Source organism: Suricata suricatta, chromosome 8 (assembly GCF_006229205.1).
Source record: "Suricata suricatta isolate VVHF042 chromosome 8, meerkat_22Aug2017_6uvM2_HiC, whole genome shotgun sequence".
In the NCBI taxonomy this organism is placed as follows: Eukaryota; Metazoa; Chordata; class Mammalia; order Carnivora; family Herpestidae; genus Suricata; species Suricata suricatta.
The window spans coordinates 40,699,267-40,717,255 of record NC_043707.1 but is presented as its reverse complement, the minus strand read 5'-3'; the positions used below and the strand labels follow the sequence as shown (position 1 = coordinate 40,717,255).

Below are 17,989 nucleotides of genomic sequence, written 5' to 3'. Positions count from 1 at the left end.
GCCACATTAGAAATTACAAAGGTAATCTGAGGTATATCTTGGTACTTCCTTTATGGTGTCTTTTTGATGAAGAGAGGTTCTTAATGTAATATTACTGAATTTTTACATGTATTGTGGGAAGCATACTTTTTATTATTTGTTATGGTATAGCACACTGTCTGGCTTAGGAAGTCTCCCTACTTTATGGTCATAGAGATGTTCTGTATTTTGTGTAAAAACCTTTGTTTGGTTAGCCTTTTGTATTTGTCTTTACTATACTCAGAATTAATTTTTATGTATGACACAATAGAATTTGTTTTCATTTTTTCCCAAATATAAAGACATTTTACCTGTCCAATTTATTGAATAGTTTTCTCTTTTCCCTGCAGATCTGCAGTGCTGCTTCTGTTGTAAATATCAATTAACACAGGTCTGTTTGTGGGCTTTCCATTCAGTTTCACTGGCCCATTTGACTATTTTGTGCAAATCCCACAGTCTGTTATATGACGTGGTATCTGGGAGACCAGATTCTTCTCCCTTATGTCTTTGTTATTTTTAGGCTTTTGCACTTCCTTATACAACAGAGAATCAGCTTGTCAGATTCCTTAATATATTCTATTAGGATTTTGACTGGATTTGTATTGAACCTAGTGATCAGTCTGGAAGAATTGATCTGATATATGCAATAGTCTTCCTCTTATGATTTTAAGACTCTTTGTATTTAAGACTTTATTAGGTTACGTGATTCCTTTTTATTTCTAACAAGGAATTGTTATTTACTAACAATTTCCATTTAAATGGACACTGAATTTTATCAAGAGTTTTTCTGTAAATATAGTGATTGATATTTATAAGTTTTTAAAGGGTAAGCCACCATTGCATTCATGGGATAAATAAAACAGTCTTTATTTTTAAAAAAAAAATTTAATGTTTATTTATTTTAGAGAGAGAGAGTACAAGCTAGGCAGGGGTTACAGAGAGAGAGGAAGACACAGAATCCAAAGCAGGTTCCAGGCTCTGAGCTGTCATGTCAGCACAGAGCCTAACATGGGACTTGAACTCATGGACTGCAAGATCATGACCTGAGTCGAAGTTGGACGCTCAACTGACTGAGCCACCCAGGCGCCCATTTAAAATGGGCCCATTCGGGTCCTCAGGTGGCCACTAGATGGCCCACCAATTTGGCTAACGTTTGTAATGTAGAAAGAAGAAATTGGCTGTCATTCTTACTTTTGTAAACCAGACAGCACCAGATATTAGAAACCCTAAAAGAGACCCTTACCAAATTAACCATGGAGACTGGCGGAAATTGGGTAAACTCTCCTTCCCTATGCCCTTTACAGGGTAAGAAATTCCCCTTACACCAAGGAGGGCTGTGCCAGGCTTAAGGGGTACAATGGTAACTCGGCTGACCCAGGATTGGGTCAGTCACAAGACAGAGGGGGGAATGTAAGGACTCAGGTTTGAGAGGATAGAAGGGCACACATTGCCCAAGGCAAGAGGGACCACCCTTGTAATGCCCTTAACATTCCTAAGGGCAGGCCTAGAAATAGAAGCTATAGGTAATCAGTTATTGCTTAAGGCTAGTTACACCCTGTGTGAGGGTCCTGGGTCCTGGGTCTACTCTGTGTTTGGTTAACACTCTAAATGTTGTAATTGGATAAACCTGCTGTCAATAATATTGTGTAATAATAATAGGATCACTGTACCTATGTCACAATTTCCTGTAACTCCCCCTTCCCAAACTCATAAAAGCCCTGCCCCACCTTTGTTCGGGGCTCTCAGCATGGATCCACCATGCCGGTAAAGTCTGTGAGCCTGAGTTTAGACCCCTGCGAGCCTAAACCCGTAATAAAGCCCTTTGCTTTTGCATGCGTGGGAAAACATAAATAAATAAATAAATAAAATGGGCCCATTCGCCTGGGTGGCTCAGTTGGTAGGGAGAAACTATTGTCATACATACCTTAATTTAGTTTAACTAGATGGCACTTTTTCCTGTACTTACCTTATATATAATAGCTTAGGAAAAAAAGAAAACTAGGAAAAAACAATTACTCTTAGTGACAGTGACTCTGTAACAGTAGTATATACACACATATTTTACATATATTATTTATTCCTTCCCAAAGCCTTTTGAACTACCGTGTGCATTTTAAGGCATGGAAATAAAGGCTCAGAGACATATAATTTTTGTCAGGGTAATAACCCAGTTAGTGAGGTACAATTTGAATTAATGTCTGTCTGGGTCCAATTTCTATTTTTTAAATGAAATTTTTTTTTAAGTTTCTTTTATTTTGAGAGAGAAACACATGTGCTAGCAGGGGAGGGGCAGACAGAAAGAGGGAGACAGAGAACCCTTGCAGATTTTACACTGTCTCCACAGAGCCCAATGTAGGCCTCGAACTCACGAACTGTGAGATCATGGCCTGAGCCAAAAGTCGGATGCTTAACTTGCTAAGCCACCCAGGTGCCCCTCTGTTTTCTTTCTACAATACCATCCTCTGAAAGGAGTGAGAATTCTGATATGTGGATTTAAGACAGGATTATCCTTAGCACCCAAGGTAGAACAGATTACATTGTTTACTTGATATTCCTCTTTTCATCAGCATTTTCGTAATGGTGAAATTTACTTTGAAAGAGTAAATGTTATAGAAGTGCAGTGGGGCAGATTGTTTAAGACTCTGACAATAGACTTAGAGAAGATGGACTTGTAACAAGGGACAGGAATAAAAGATTCTTCTTCTCCTCTTACATTGTTGCATGGTGTTACCTAGGGGACCCCAGAACTTTTGGGGTTAATTGATAGGAGAGCAAAGCAGGTACTTTGGAGTGTGAAGGAAGATGAGGTCAAGATGGGAGTGATTTAGAAGTGAGGCTTTGGTTAGTATTGTTTATCCGATAGAAGGCATTGTACACCTGCTGAGTAGTTGATTGACATTAACATACAAAGCCACTGTGCTCAAGGAGCTCCTGGTCTGCTGGGAAGACATTTGTCAATGGGTATTTGCAACTCCAAGTGAACTGTACCATATCTATGCACAAAGTGTTTTAGCAGTATTAAGAAAGGACTTAAAGTGTACCAGTATAGTATTTTTAATGTATTATTTTGAATAAGTAAATACGTGCCCAAATCAAATTCCAAAATGTATACAGTAAAAGATGAATTCCTCTATCATGACAGCCCTGCTTCTCTTGATCCTTGGTTTCTTTCTGCAGAGGCATCACTATTAACCATTTCTTATTACCGTCTCAGAACTATTCTCTATGAATATAAAATGGACGCTTATTAGTATTTTTTGTGCACCTGTAGTGGCATACTACATCATTGTGCTTTTTCCTTTATATCTTGGAGAGGGTTCTAAATGAACTATTGAATGTCCTTGTGTCTAACAGTTATGTGCTATTCAGCTGGATGTAGGTGATTTATTTAGCCAATCTCCTGTTAATGTACTTTTACGATATTTCCAGGCTTTTGTTGGAAATAATGCTGCAGAGAGTAGTTTTATACATAGATTTGTACATAGGGACAAGCATATCTGTAGGATAAAGTCCCAGGAGTCTGAAGAATGCATTGAAAGGGACTAAAACTGCAGGCAGAGATAAGTTGTTAGGAAGTACAAATGATGAAAACCTGAAGTAATGTAGCAGCAAAAGGAGTGGGGAGGGAGAGAATGAATTAGAAAACATGTATTCCATCGATTCTAAGTTGCATGTTGTTTTTTCACATTTTAACATGTTTGAAATCAGTGTATTTGGTAGTTGATGGTTTCATTCAAGTAATTGGAAGTAGTTTGTAAATTTCTTGGTAGTTAAAATAGTGCATGTTCTAAACAATGTTATCTTAAATTCAGTAAAATACAGTAAAAAGGAAGGATTGACAGGAGTTAAATGTAGAAAATAAGGGGAAGTAAGAGGCAAGATTGACATACCTTTTTTGTTTTCTTCACTTTGAGTTTATCAGCCATTTTATGGTTTTCTGTATGGTCTTTATATTTTTTTCTTTAATGTTTGGGGGGAGGAAGGGAGGGAGGGAGGGAGGGGAAGGAGGGAGGGAAAAGCAGAGGCAGAGGCAGAGAGAGAGGGAGACACAGAATCCGAAGTAGACTCCAGGCTCCAAGCTATCAGCACAGAGCCCGATATGGGACTCAAACTCACGAACTGAGATCATGACCTGAACTGAAGTTGGATGCTTAACCGACTGAGCCACCCAGGTGCCCCTTCATATATATTTTTTTAAGTTTATTTATTTTGAGGGGGGGAGGCATGTGCCTGTGCCCATTAGTGGGGGGAGGGGCAGAATGAGGAGCCCAAGCAGGCTGCACTCACAGTGCAGAGCCCAGTGCAGGGCTCGATCCCATGAACCAGGAGATCGTGACCTAAGCTGAAGTCAAGAGTCAGATACTCAACAGACTGAGCCACCCAGCTGCCCCTGTATGGTCTTCATATTTGATTAATGGTTACATTAATTTTGTGAATTTAATAAACCAATTCCATTATTGGTGAAAATTTAGATTTCTCATTTTCTCTTGGCTCTACAGATAATTAATAACACTGAACAGTTTTCTGTTTAGAATTAAGGAAGGTGTAATTTAGTAGATTTTTTGGATAATTGTATATTTAACAAGTATTCTGAGTGGCTTACCTTAAGAACTTCTGAGTTGCTACCTTATGAATGTTAAGAAACTACTTTGGGGTGCCTGGGTGGCTTAGTTGGTTAATATCAGACTTTGGCTCAGATCACAATCTCGCAGTTTGTGGATTCAAGCCCCATGTCAGGCTCTGTGCTAACAGCTCAGAGCCTGGAGCCTGCTTTGGATTCTGTGTCTCCCTCTCTCAGCCTGCCTGCCCCTCCCTCCCTCTCTCGCTCTCTCTTTCTCTCAAGAATAAACATTGAAACATTTTTTAAAATAATTATTTCTTGGGGCACCTGGGTGGCTCAGTCTAAGCTTCTGGCTTCGGCTCAGGTCATGATCTCGTAGTTCGTGGATTCCAGCCCCGTGTCAGGCTCTTTGTTGACAGCTCAGAGCCTGGAGGCTGCTTCAGATTCTGTCTCCCTCTCTCTCTGACTCTCCCCTGTTCATGCTGTCTCTCTCTCTCTCTCAAAAATAAGTAAAACATTTAAAAAAATAATTATTTCTTGATTTATTTTTAAAATTATTTTTTCTTTTTTCTTAATTTTTTTTAATGTTTATTCTTGAGAGAGAGAGACAGAGTCTGAGCAGGCTCTGAGTGCTCAAGCACCGAGCCTGATGTGGGCGGGGCTCTAACTCACAAACCTAGAGATCATGACCTGAGCGAAAGTCAGATGCTTACCTGACTGAGCCACCCAGGCGCCCCTCTTTTATTTTCTTAAGTAAACTCTACACCTAATGTGGGGCTTAAACTCATGAGAGAGACTATCTCAAGTAGGCTCCATGCTCAGCACAGAGCAAAGCCCAGTGCTGGGCTCGATTCCGTGAGTTTTGGATCATAACCTGAGCCAAAATCGAGAGTCAGGCACTCAACTAACTGAGCCACCCAGGTCTGACTTTTAAACAGTACAGCACTGCTCATTATTTTTAGGTTCATAAAAGAGAAAGGAAATGGTATTTTCACTTTTTAAAAAGGTCTGAGAAACTGTTTGGGTGGAATCATTTTACAAAAGCTAGTTCTTGGCCTAGCCCTACACATGGTAGACTGCACATCCTGATGGAATCAGCCCCCTTCTCACTGTCCTTGTGCCCCAGTGTTGATGACCTGTGACCGTCCGTACTCAGTGGCGGGTTTTCTCTGTCGTTGTGCTCTCTACCACCTTGATGCTTTTGCAGACAAGTATTCTTTTCTTGTTAACTCTCAACAGATCAAGCAAGTGATTTTAAGGAGGTTGGAGGATTTATATTTTTAAATATTTATTTACTTTTTTTTTGAGAGAAAGATAGCACACACATGTGCCAGGGAGGGGCAGAGAGAGGAGACTGAGAATTCCAAGCAGGCTCCATGCTGTCAGCGCAAAGCCCAACGTGGGGCTCTAACTTGTGAACCATGAGATGAGCTAAAAATTAGGAGTCAGGCGCTTAACCTACCAAGCCACCCAGGCACCCAGGATTTATCTTTTTAAAGAGAATATATGGATTCTTTGCAAAAAGGTGTGATTTTCTTTTCTTTAAATATTTGTGTGGCAGTCATTATTTGTACTAAATACCCTTACAAGTATATATATTTTTTGAAATTATAGGATGTTAAAACCAGAGGATAATTAGAGATAATCCAGTATAAGTCAGTTACTGTGTATACTTTCATTTTTTTAAATAAAAAGATGATATAACTGTACTATAGAAAATTTAAAAACAATCCTCCATCTTTATGGTATAAGTACGTTTTTCTCTCCTGTGTTTTTCCTTAATTCTAACACAAGCATCACCGTTTTATTTACAGACACCTCCTACCAACCACCTGCTGTGGATGTACCTTTACAAAGTATTTACTTACTGTGATTCTCTAGAGCGCTTCTACTTTTTCTATAATTAGAAATAATGTTTTTCTCCATGTAGTGCTTCTTTTTTGTTTTTCCTTTCTCAACACTCTGATTTTATCAGTGAAGTCAGACCGAAGCTAATGAAAATCATTCCTTTTCAAGGTTACAGTTTGGGTCTTCTGACTCTGCCATGATGGTTAGTCTCTGTCCTGGAATGACCACTAAGGTTGAAAACACTTCCTTGTTTACATCAGTTTCTTTTTTTTTTTTTTTTTTTTTTTTTTTTAATTTTTTTAAGAGAGAGAGAGAGACAGCATGAGCAGGGGAGGGGTAGAGGGAGAGAGGGAGACAAAGAATCTAAAACAAGCTCCAGGCTCCAAGCTGTCAGCACAGAGTCCAACACGGGGCTTGAACTTGGGAACAACAAGATCATGACCTGAGGTGAAGTTGGCTGCTTAACTGACTGAGCCACCTAGGCACCCCTACGTCAGTTTCCTTAACTTATTTTTGGAACAGGCAGGGCAGACATAAAATACTAATATTAACTCAAGTTAAAAATCATCTAAGACACGCCTGGGTGGCTCAGTTGGTTAAGCATCCAACTTCAGCTCAGGTCATTATCTCACAGTTCATGAGTTCAAAGCCCTGCATTGGGCTTTCTGCAGACTGTGCAGAGCCTGCTTGGGATTCCCTGTCTTTGCCTCTCTCTGTCTCTCTTTCTCTCAAAATAAATAAATAAACTTAAAAATCATTTAACCCTCCTGCCACCAGGGTGGGAGATTTATTTTGAAGGTGCTTGGATCAGTGGTCTTCTCCTAATGTCCGTCTCTCTCTCCCCTTCTTCATAATGATAAAATAAGGATTGAATTCATAGTTTCTAGACAGTTGAGGAATTGCTGTTGAGAGAACACTGATTTTATACCTAGATGAACTTCTGCAGCAACCCCTAGACAAAAAAAATTAATCAAATTATAGTATATTGGGAAATTATGTGGTGTGGGGAAAATAAAGCGAAGAAAGGTGATCATGAGTGCTGGTGTTTGAGGTTACAGTTTCTTGTTCAGGGAAAGCCACTGACAGAGTGACATTAGACAAAGATTTAAAGGCGATGAGAGGGGGGGAAAAATGGAATGAGAGAGTAAGCCATGAGACTGTGTGGGGAAAGAAGGAGCGGGCAGCTTACAGGACCCTGAGGCGGGTGTGACCCTGCGTAGGCCAGGTGTGCTGTAGGCCTCACATCAGTCCAGTGGCTAGAGTGGAATGAATGGTGGTCAGGACAGAGGTTTAGAAATAATGCGCTGTCAGATTGTTTAGTACTTACAAGCCCATTGTAAGGATTTTGATCTGTAAGGAGGGGAACCATTATTGGAGGGATTTTAATAGTGGAGTAATATGATCAGGTCTGTATTTTAAAAGGATCACTCTTCTGAGTTGAGGTTAGACTGAAGTGAGGCAAAAGTAGGAGCAGGGAGAGCAGTTAGGAGGCTGATACAGTAATTCAGGCAGAAGATGATTATGACTTAGACCAACAAAATGTTGAGTAGTAGTTGGAGTCTATGAGTTTTTAAAATTTGTTTTAAATAATTTCAGATTTAAAGTTGTGATATAATGCAAAGACCTCCTGTGTACATTTCACCCAAATTCTCTCATAATAACATTTATTTATCTCTTATTGCTCTCTCCATATACACACACACTTTTTTTTTGCTGAACTATTTGAGAGTATAAGGCAGCCATGGTGCCCTATTTAATATTTCATTGACTATTTCCTAAAAACAAAGATATTCTTCTTATGTAGTTGCATTGATAAGCTTGGATTGCCATAACAAAATACTGCAAATTGTTAGACAACAGAAATTTATTTTCTCACATTTCTTTCTTTCTTTTTTATTTTAGAGATTGTGCAAGCGAGCAGGCAGGGGCAAGACAGAGAGAGAGAGGGGAAGAAGGAATCTTAAGCAGGTTCCACACTCAGCCTGGAGCTTGATTTGGGTTTGATCTCATGACCCTGAGATCATGACCTGAGCTGAAATCAAGAGTTGGATGCTCAACCGACTGAGCCACCCAGGTGCCTCTATTTTCTCACATTTCTGAGGTGGAATGTGGAAGGCCCAAGATCACAGTTCAGTCCAAGATCCAGGGTCGGCTTCTGGTGAAAGCTGTCTTCCTGATTTATAGGAGGGCTCTCTGGTGTCTCTTCCTATAAGGCCCCACCCTTATGACCTCGTTTAACCTTAATGACCTCCTTCCCCATCGGGGTTTAGGGCTTCACCATGTGCGTCTTGGGGAGACACAGTTTAGTGCATCACAATGGTTGTGTGACATCTGTACAACCACCAAGATCAGAGAATGAAACTGATACCTCACTACCATGGACTCCACAGACTGTGGTTGAATTTTGCCTGTTACCCTAATCATGGTCTTTAAAGGGCCAGGGTCACATGTAGCAGTTAGTTGTCACATCTGCTTTTTTTCTTCAGTCCGAATAGTCTTTCCTTATCTTTCATGACCTTGCCATTTTTGAAGGATATGGACTAATGACTTGTAAACTATTCATAAATTTGTGTTTGATATTTTCTTATGATTAGAGTCAGGTTATGCAGTTTTGGACAAACATACTGCAGAAGTGATACTGTGTTCTTAACTCATTATATTTGGAGGAACATAATGTTGATCTGCCCCATTAACAGTGATGTTAACATCTGTCACTTGGTTAAGATGGTTTTTGCCTGGAAGGCTTCTCTGCTGTAAAGTATTTTGGGGGAAGTAGTTTGAGACTTTATACATTTCCTGTTCTGCATTTTCTCTCTCTAGCTTTAGCATCCATTGATTATTGTTGCTTGAGTCTGTTCTTATCGTGATGGTTGTAAAATGCTGTTTTTTTAAATGCCCTCATTCCTTATATATTTATTAATTGGCATTTGATCAATTATAAGGCAGGTCTTTCCCTCTTTACCTGTTTATTTAATTACTTACATCAGTATGTATTCACAGATTGCTGTTTTATTCAGTGGTTATAATCTTTTACTATTACTGATTTTGACCCTTGTCCGTTCCATAGGTTTGGCCAGTGGGAACCTCTTGAAAGTAGTGCCTGTGTCCTTTTTACACCATTCTTTGAGGACTTTTTTACTTTGTGGTTCAAGATGTTCCAAGCTCTTGTACCTCCTTTCCTGTCCTGCAATCAGCCATTTCTCCAAGAAGCCCTGGTTCTTTGAAACCAAGATCTAGATATTAAATATTGGGATATTATCACTTCTAGGCCTTTCAGTGTAAAGATTTAGGAAATAGTTGTATGTATACACACACATATACACAGGCATTTCTTCCCTGTATATTTCTGTGTATAACTATGAGGTTTATACCAAGACTCCAGGTACAGTCCCAACACAACAGGGTTTATTCTAATCTTCTTGCTTGCACATTTGCAACTTCCTGAAGGTAGCATTAATGAGATCTGCATTGTGAGTTTGGGTGTGGAATATGAAAGAAAAAGAAGAGGGGGAGCCTGGGTGGCTCCATTGGTTAAGCATCCAACTCTTGATTTGTGGAATTGGGCCCCTCATGGGGCTCAGCACTGACAGCTTGGAGCCTGCCAGGACTCTCTCTCTGTCTCCCTCTATCCCTCCCCTCCCCCCGCATCTTGTGTTGGGAGCATGTGCTCTCTCTCTCAAAATAAATAAAACATTTTTAAAAAGAGAGTAAGAGGAATCAAGGGTGACTCAAGATTTTTAGCTGAAAAAAAGCCACCAGAAGAAACACCATTTACAGAGATGGAGAAGACCATAGGAGGAGAAGAGATTGGAAAGTCACGTGTTGAGTCTGAGCTGTGACTTAGCCATGGGAGAGGCAGGGTCGGGGAGGCAGTCGGATACTTGAGTCTGCAGTTCAGAGCAGAGGTCCAGGCCGAAATGCAAATACTTCAAGACAACTAGTTAAACTTTCTGGGCCAAAATGATTATATTTCCATATAACCTGTTATTTTGGATGAAGCAAATATGTATTATAGAAAATTAGAATACTGGCGAACAAAAAGAATATAGAGGTCAGTACTGTTAAAACTGAATTCCAAATCCTTTCTAATCTCTTTCACAGATTTTTTTCTAATGTGAAATCACTGTAATTACTGTTTTGTTTTTTTTGTAAGAGGTTGACTCTGTATTTTTAAAAAGTTTTATTAATTATCAGAGTTCTTATTTCATCCATAGCCTGCTAAGTATTGAGCAGTTAATGATTGTTTTTTTATTTCCATTTTAGTAAATTTTCATTTTATCTAATCCCAGACCATATTCAGATTTCTTTAGTTGATCCAGAAATGTCAGTTACAGATGATTAGTCCAAACCTCTGCAGTGCAGGAGCACACATTAATTATATCAGATTATTTTGTCCCTTGAGTCCCTTAATCTCTCCACTACATTTTATGCCACTGATTTTTCCATGAGACTGGGCCAGTTGCCTGCAGAATATCTCACCTTATAGATTTGTCTGGTTGCTTTCTTGCTGTGTTATTAGCTCATTTTATTATTTCTAACAAAAAATGACCTGTAGCTTTTTCTAAAACACCCTTCTTTATATAAACTTCATGGTTTTTGTTAGCCACAGAATAAAAGTTAAAACTGTCTTAGCTCAATATATAGTAACCATCAAAATTAGTCATCTTTGCCTATTCTCCCATCGTTCCCTCAGCCAAACCTATGTCCTGGTCTGGGACACAGATAGAAATACGTAGTAATTGGAGCGCCTGCGTGGCTCAGTCAGTTGAGCATTTGACTCGACTCAGGTCATGATCTCCCAGTCATGGCACCAAGCCCCATGTCAGACTCTGAGCTGAGCATGGAGCCTGCTTAGGCTTCTCTGTCTCACTCCTTCTCCCTCTCCCCCTCCCCCTCTCCCCGTCTCCCTCTCCCTCACTCCCTCTCCCTGTCTCCCTCTCTCCCTCTCTCTTTTCCCCTTCCCCTCTCCTTTCCTCCCTCCCTCTGCCTCTTCCCAGCTGTACTTTCTCTCTCTCTCTCAAATAAAACTAAAAAAGAAGAAGAAGAAGGAGGAGGAGGAAATCAGTAGTGATTAAGAACACAGACTTTGGAGACAGATTGTATTTAAATATTTTTTTAATACTTACTCTTTTTTGAGAGAGAGAGTGCAAGAGGAGAAGGGGCAGAGAGAGAGAGGGAGACACAGAATCTGAAGCAGGCTCCAGGCTCTGAACTGTCAGCCCAGAGCCAGACCCAGGGCTCAAACCCATGAGCCATGAGATAATGACGTGAGCCAAAGTCGGACACTTAACCAGTTGAGCCACCCAGGTGCCCCCAGACTGTCTGAATTTAAATTCCAGCTTCACTACTTACTAGCTCTGACTTTGGACAGTTTACGTCATTCCATCTGTTAAATGGAGATAACAGTACCAACCTCATAGAGTTGTTGAAAGGATATCAGTTAATATTTGTATCATCTTGGGGTACCTGAGTGGCTTAGTCTGTTGAATGTCTGACTCTTGATTTCAGCTCAGGTCATGATCCCAGAATTGAGAAATTGAGGGATTGAGCCCTGCATCAGGCTTTGTGCTGAGTGTGGAGCCTACTTAAGATTTTCTCTTTCTCTCCCTCTGCCTCTGTCCCCTACTCGAGCTCTCTCTCTAAAAATAAGTTAAGTAAATATTTGTATCATCTTTAGAAATGTCTAGCACATAGAAAACGCTTCCTGCCTACAAAAATTTAACCTCTTCATCAGACATTTAACATATATTATTTAAGCACCTGCCAGACACTCAATTAGTCATTGAGGACGCAGCAGTAAACAAGACAGAATTGCATCCTTCGGGGAGCTTATGCTCCAGTGGAAAATGCAGAGAAGTATACAACCATGTGATAAATGTATGACAGGTATGGGTTCAGGATGCACTAAAGGCCTTGTTTTCCAGAGTCAGGGGAGGCTGCAAGGAAGATGTCATGTGTAAGCTGAGATTCAAGGGAGGAAAAGGAATTTGCCTGTTGAAATGGGTGGTAAGAGCAGGGCAGAAGGTGGAGCTCCGTGATGAGAACAAGTGTAGTTCACTCAGCTGCAGCAGTGGGGGAGGAGAGCAGTGCAAGCTGAGACTAAACCAGAAAGCAAGAACGGTGTGCGGCGGGATTGGAAGGCACTCGGGATGGGTCTTCTCAAGTCCTACTGCCTTTTGGCATCTTCGCAGACTGCCTCAGCCAATTGTCTTCATTCTTCTGGCTTTCTATAGGGATGTGACTATAGATTATAGGTTTTGCGTTGAGAAGAAATTGCAGTAAAATAGTTTGGGGAGGTTTGTTTGGGGAAGAAGTAGAGGTCAGGGGGATGGGGACCAGAGTCTGACGTAAATTAAGTTTAAAATTTTGGACTTTTTCTTATGGATGAGTAAGATACTTAGGATGGGTTTTCTTAGAAAAGGAAACTTGAGAGAGAGAGAGAGAGAGCGAGAGAGAGAGAGCGAGCGAGCACACATGCAAGGTTTCTGGGAACTGTGAGTACTTCATTAAAGATAGAACTTTGAAGGGGAAGAGATGAGACTGAAGGGAAGCTCCAGATCATAAATGGAGACTAAGGTGTTTAGCGTTTTTTCCAGTAAGCAGTTGGAAATCATTGATGGATTCTATATGAGAAGCAATTGTATAACGTTTGCATACTAGAAGTGAATTTAGCAATTGAGAGAGTAAACTTGAGAAGACCAAGTTAGGAGGGTACTGCAGTAGTAGTTCAGGTAAAAGATGATGAACCCAGTGAAGAGCAATAGCAAGAAGAGAAGGAAAAGAGGCGATAAATTTGACAAATATTATTGGAGCCAAAATTGGCTGGACTTGGAGATTTATCAGATGTGGTGAGGGTCTCCATAGTAAGAAGGAAGAGGCCAAAAAGATTGCCAAAATTCTGGCTAACCACAAGAGCAGTGACAGAAGAGGAGGAAGATTAGTAATAATATATTGAAAAATCAAGCTTAAAGTGCCTCTGAGACTTGGACGTGGATGTGTGTACATTGACCGATAAAGGGAAATCCAGGTGTGGTATCTATGGACATGGGAGTCATTGGCACACAGGTGGTAGGAGTTAAGAGAGGCAGAAGTGGTATAGCATCCACTCTCTGTGTGCTAAGCACCGTCCTGAACGCTTTCCATACATTGTTTCATTTGATTCTTTAGAACATTTTTTTAAATGTTTATTTATTTTTGAGAGAGTGAGAGACAGAGCACGAGTGGGAGAGAGATAGAGACAGAGACACAGGATCCAATGCAGGCTCCAGGCTCTGAGCTGCTCTGAGCTTCCAGCACAGAGCCCGACGTGGGGCTCAAACTCACAAAGCATGGGATCATGACCTGGGCTGAAGTTGGACGCGCAACCAACTGAGCCACCCAGGGGCCCCAATAAAGCTCTTAAGCATAGTAGATTGCATACTTTAAGCACACACACGCATGCGCGCACACATGTAGCTCCTGTAGTTATAAGAGTTAAAGTGGAGACACTGAGAACTCTTTCAGATACCTGAATCTGAAAGATCTTAACTGACTCAGGGTAAGTTGATTTGGTTGGGTTTAAATATGGATACATTTTTTGATGTACAGAATTTCCATCTAATGACTTCTGCTTTCTCTGTGAGTGAGAAGGAATGTGGTGAGATGGGGGGGCTTGACAAGAGTGGTAGAAATTTAAAATCATTCATACAGCAGATGAGAGAGGATGCTGATTAAGAACATGTGGGAAGACTGTAGCATTGTAGTGTCGAGGGCCCAGTTGAAGGAGACTTAGATTTCTGTGGTTCCTGGTGGTATGATTTTTCTTGAGCACAACAGGAGCAGAAATAAAGCTGCAGTAAAGGTATTTAGTTAGGTTGATCCAGATTTAGGATTTTGTTGAATATATGTGCTAGAAAGGCTAAATTAGGGGAGAGGAAAAGAAGGTTTTGATAAAAGAATGGTTTAAATAATAGATCAAAGACTATGGAATAGAGAAAAAAATTGAGTTAAAGTGATTGTAAAGTTAGAGAAAATATAGAAAGAACTTAGATCTTGATGAAATTGATAAACAGATAGAAGGGGAGTGGGTGGGGCATCTGGGTGGCTCAGTCAGTTGAGTGTCCAACTTCAGCTCCGGTCATGATCTTACCTTATGTGAGTTTGAGCCCCGCATTGGGCTCTGTGCTGACAGCTCAGAGCCTGGAGCCTGCTTCAGATTCTGTGTCTCCCTCTCTCTCTTTGCTTCCCCCCTCCCCACCACCACCACCACTCATGCTCTGTCTCTCTCTCAAAAATAAATAAACATTTAAAAAATTTTGTTAAATAAAAGAGGGGGTGGGAGGTTGTGGTCAGAAAAGGGGATTTTAAAATGTACAGAAGAGTGGTTCTTGGCGGTCACTGTATTTAAGATAAGATATCGAGAGACTAGAAAATGTGATGGATCACCCAAAAGGACATTAAAATTGTCCAGGACATAGTGAGACCTGGGGTGGTTTTGCTTGAGGTTCCAGAAGGCATATTGATCGGGCCTTTGAAAAACTTGACCAAGGTGTGTTTATGGGATCAAATTACTTCTTTCCCAGGACCTAGTGCTGAAAGTCACTGCAGAGCCTCTCTTCTCGCAGGATTTAGGTGTACCTGAGTAGTATGTGGACTAGTTGATTTTAAACAAAGAGTCTATCTACAATAATGTAGAGGAGGTTAAGCAGTTTGCCTACCGTCACATTCTGGGTGGTTCTAAAGCCCATATTTTTTCTATTAACCTTGGTCTATTTGCAGTAGGTTGAGCTTCAACAGTTTATCTTTCAAAATGTTTGGAAGAACAACTTTGTTTTAGCTTCTCCATAGATAATGAATTTTATAGTGCCAAACATCTACAGAGTGAAATGGAAAACTACCCAAGAAACACCTTGAACAGAAAATTGACCTGAAGTAGTCTAGGGTGTTAGACACTAATTTCAATAAATGGGTCCATTAGTTCATTTTTCTGTTTATCTATCATACACCCATATAATAGTTTACACAGTTTGAGAACACTGTATTTGGATTAAGTTGAACTAAGTATAATTTGACTTGTTTGGTTTAATTTATTGTCTTTTGTCATTTCTAGCTGCCTATCCCCACCGTTTGAATCTCTTTTACCTTGCTAATGATGTCATCCAGAACTGCAAAAGGAAAAATGCAATCATTTTCCGTGAGTCATTTGCTGATGTCCTTCCTGAAGCAGCTGCTCTAGTGAAGTAAGTAAATTCTTACTGCTTTTTAGGATCTAAGCTTGGAAAATTACAGATTTTAGTTCCTCTTATTACCTGTTAGTGAGAATTGTTATCAGTTCTACAACCTTGAAGATCCAAGGATGTTTGGCTCAAATTGTTCACCTAACTTTCCTACTAATACACACATTTTTCTTTTAAACATTCTTTCTTCTATTTTTTAATGTTTTTATTTGTTTTTAAGAGAGAGAAAGAGAGAACAAGTTCGGGAGGGGCAGAGAGAGGGGGAGACAGAGGATATGAAGTAGGCTCTCTGCTGACATCTGAGAGCCTGATGTAGGTCTCGAACTCACGAACTCTGAGATCATGATCTGAGCCAAAGTTGGACACCTAACCAACTGAGCCACCCAGGCGCCTTTCTTTCTTCTCTTTTTGAAAGCTTTTTTGTTGTTTATTCTCTCCCTCTTCTCTCCTACATTGACCATATATATCTCCTGGTCATACTCTTTGGTTGGTAGTACTTTCCAACTGTTTCTTCTGTTTTCATATTCTTTTTACATATTTCCTTTCTTCTTTGAGAGTCTTCTTGAAATCTTGCCCGCTTTATGACATCTGTGTAATTAAAGAGAGAGGAAATATTTACTCCCAACCTCATACTGGTTTGTTCCATCCTTAGGGAAATTGCATGTAGTGCTTTCCAAAGTGCTAGAATACTTAACTTTTGTTCATACATTTACTCTGTATTAATAGTGTTTTCTTGTGTTTCATCCATATTTGCAAGTTGTTTATTTGGTTTAAGAGACACTTATACCTAATTGGAGAATAAATAATTATTTAGCAACAATCAAAATAGCTAAATATTTCCTCAAATTATATATTGACTAGCGTAATATTGTATGTTTGTATAAATATGTGACTATTGCATATTATCAATCCATTTGTTAGTATTAACCCAGTAAAAACTGAATGATCCCTTTTTCTTCCTTTGGATTATTAACTTGAGGTGTTTATTTTGGTCCTATTTGAATGTGGTGCGTAATAAAGATTTATACACATGTCACAGTACATAATATAGGGGTGCATGGCTGGCTCAGTATAGCATGTGATTTCTGATCTCTCACAGTTTGTGTGAAAATAGGTCATAAATTCAAAATTGTTATACAAATGTTATTTGAAATATGGTAGCCAACTTTGCAGGGAAGCACGTTGATTTTTATTATTTCTTTTTACAAAATGAGAAAACTGAAGCCCAGAGTAGTTAAGAAATTGCCCAAAGTATGGCACAAAAACAGATACTCAGATCAGTGGAACAGAATAGAGAACCCAGAAATGGACCCACAAATGTATGGCCAACTAATCAAAGCAGGAAAGAATATTCAGTGGAATAAAGACAGTCGCTTCAGCAAGTGGTGCTGGGAAAACTGGACAGCGACATGCAGAAATATGAACGTGGACCGCTTTCTTACACCATACACAAAAATAAACTCAAAGTGGATGAAAGACCTAAATGTAAGACAGAAAGCAGGCAAAAACTTGACTTTGGCCGCAGCAACTTCTTACTCTACACATCTTCGGAGTCAAGAGAAACCAAAATAAAAATGAACTATTGGGACCTCATCAAAATAAACAGCTTCTGACCAGTGAAGGAAAAAATCAGCAGCAAAAGGCAACTGACAGAATGGGAGAAGATATTTGCAAATGACATATCAGATAAAGAGTTAGTATCCAAAATCTATAAAGAACTTCTCAAACTCTACACCCAAACAACAAATAACCCAGTGAAGAAATGGGCAAAAGACGTGAATAGACACTTCTCCAAAGAAGACATTCAGATGGCCAACCAACACATGAAAAAGTACTCAACATCACTCATCATCAGGGAAATACAAATCAAAACCACAGTGAGATACCACCTCACACCTGTCAGAATAGCTAACGTTAACAGTTCAGGCAACAACAGATGTTGGCATGGATGCAGAGAAAGAGAAACCCTTTTGCACTGCTGTTAGGAATACAAACTGGTGCAGCCACTCTGGAAAACAATATGGAGGTTCCTCACAAAATTAAAAATAGGGCTACCCTATAGCTCAGCAATGCACTAGTAGGTGTTTATCCAAGGATGTGCTGTTTCAAAGGGCAACGTGCACGCAGTGTTTATAGCAGTGCTATCAATAATAGCCCAAGTATGGAAAGAGCCCAAATGTCCATTGATGGATGAATGTATAAAGAAGCCGTGGTATACATACAATGGAGTTTTACTCAGCAGTCCTAAAGAATGAAATCTCATCGCTTCTTGGCCTTTTGGCTAAGATCAAGTGCATAAAGAATGAAGTCTTGCCATTTACAACTATACATGGTTGGAACAAGAGGG

General features: G+C 39.9%; 1 protein-coding gene across 4 annotated transcripts in view; it reads left to right on the top strand.

The window, feature by feature from the left end:
* Positions 1-17,989, top strand: part of RPRD2 (regulation of nuclear pre-mRNA domain containing 2) — a 92,637-nt gene that overhangs the window by 31,034 nt on the left and 43,614 nt on the right. For all 4 annotated transcript variants that reach the window (XM_029946415.1, XM_029946413.1, XM_029946414.1 and 1 more), the window contains exon 2: positions 15,516-15,645. In XM_029946415.1, the coding sequence (XP_029802275.1) occupies positions 15,516-15,645 (130 nt within the window). The remainder of the gene's footprint in view (positions 1-15,515; positions 15,646-17,989) is intronic.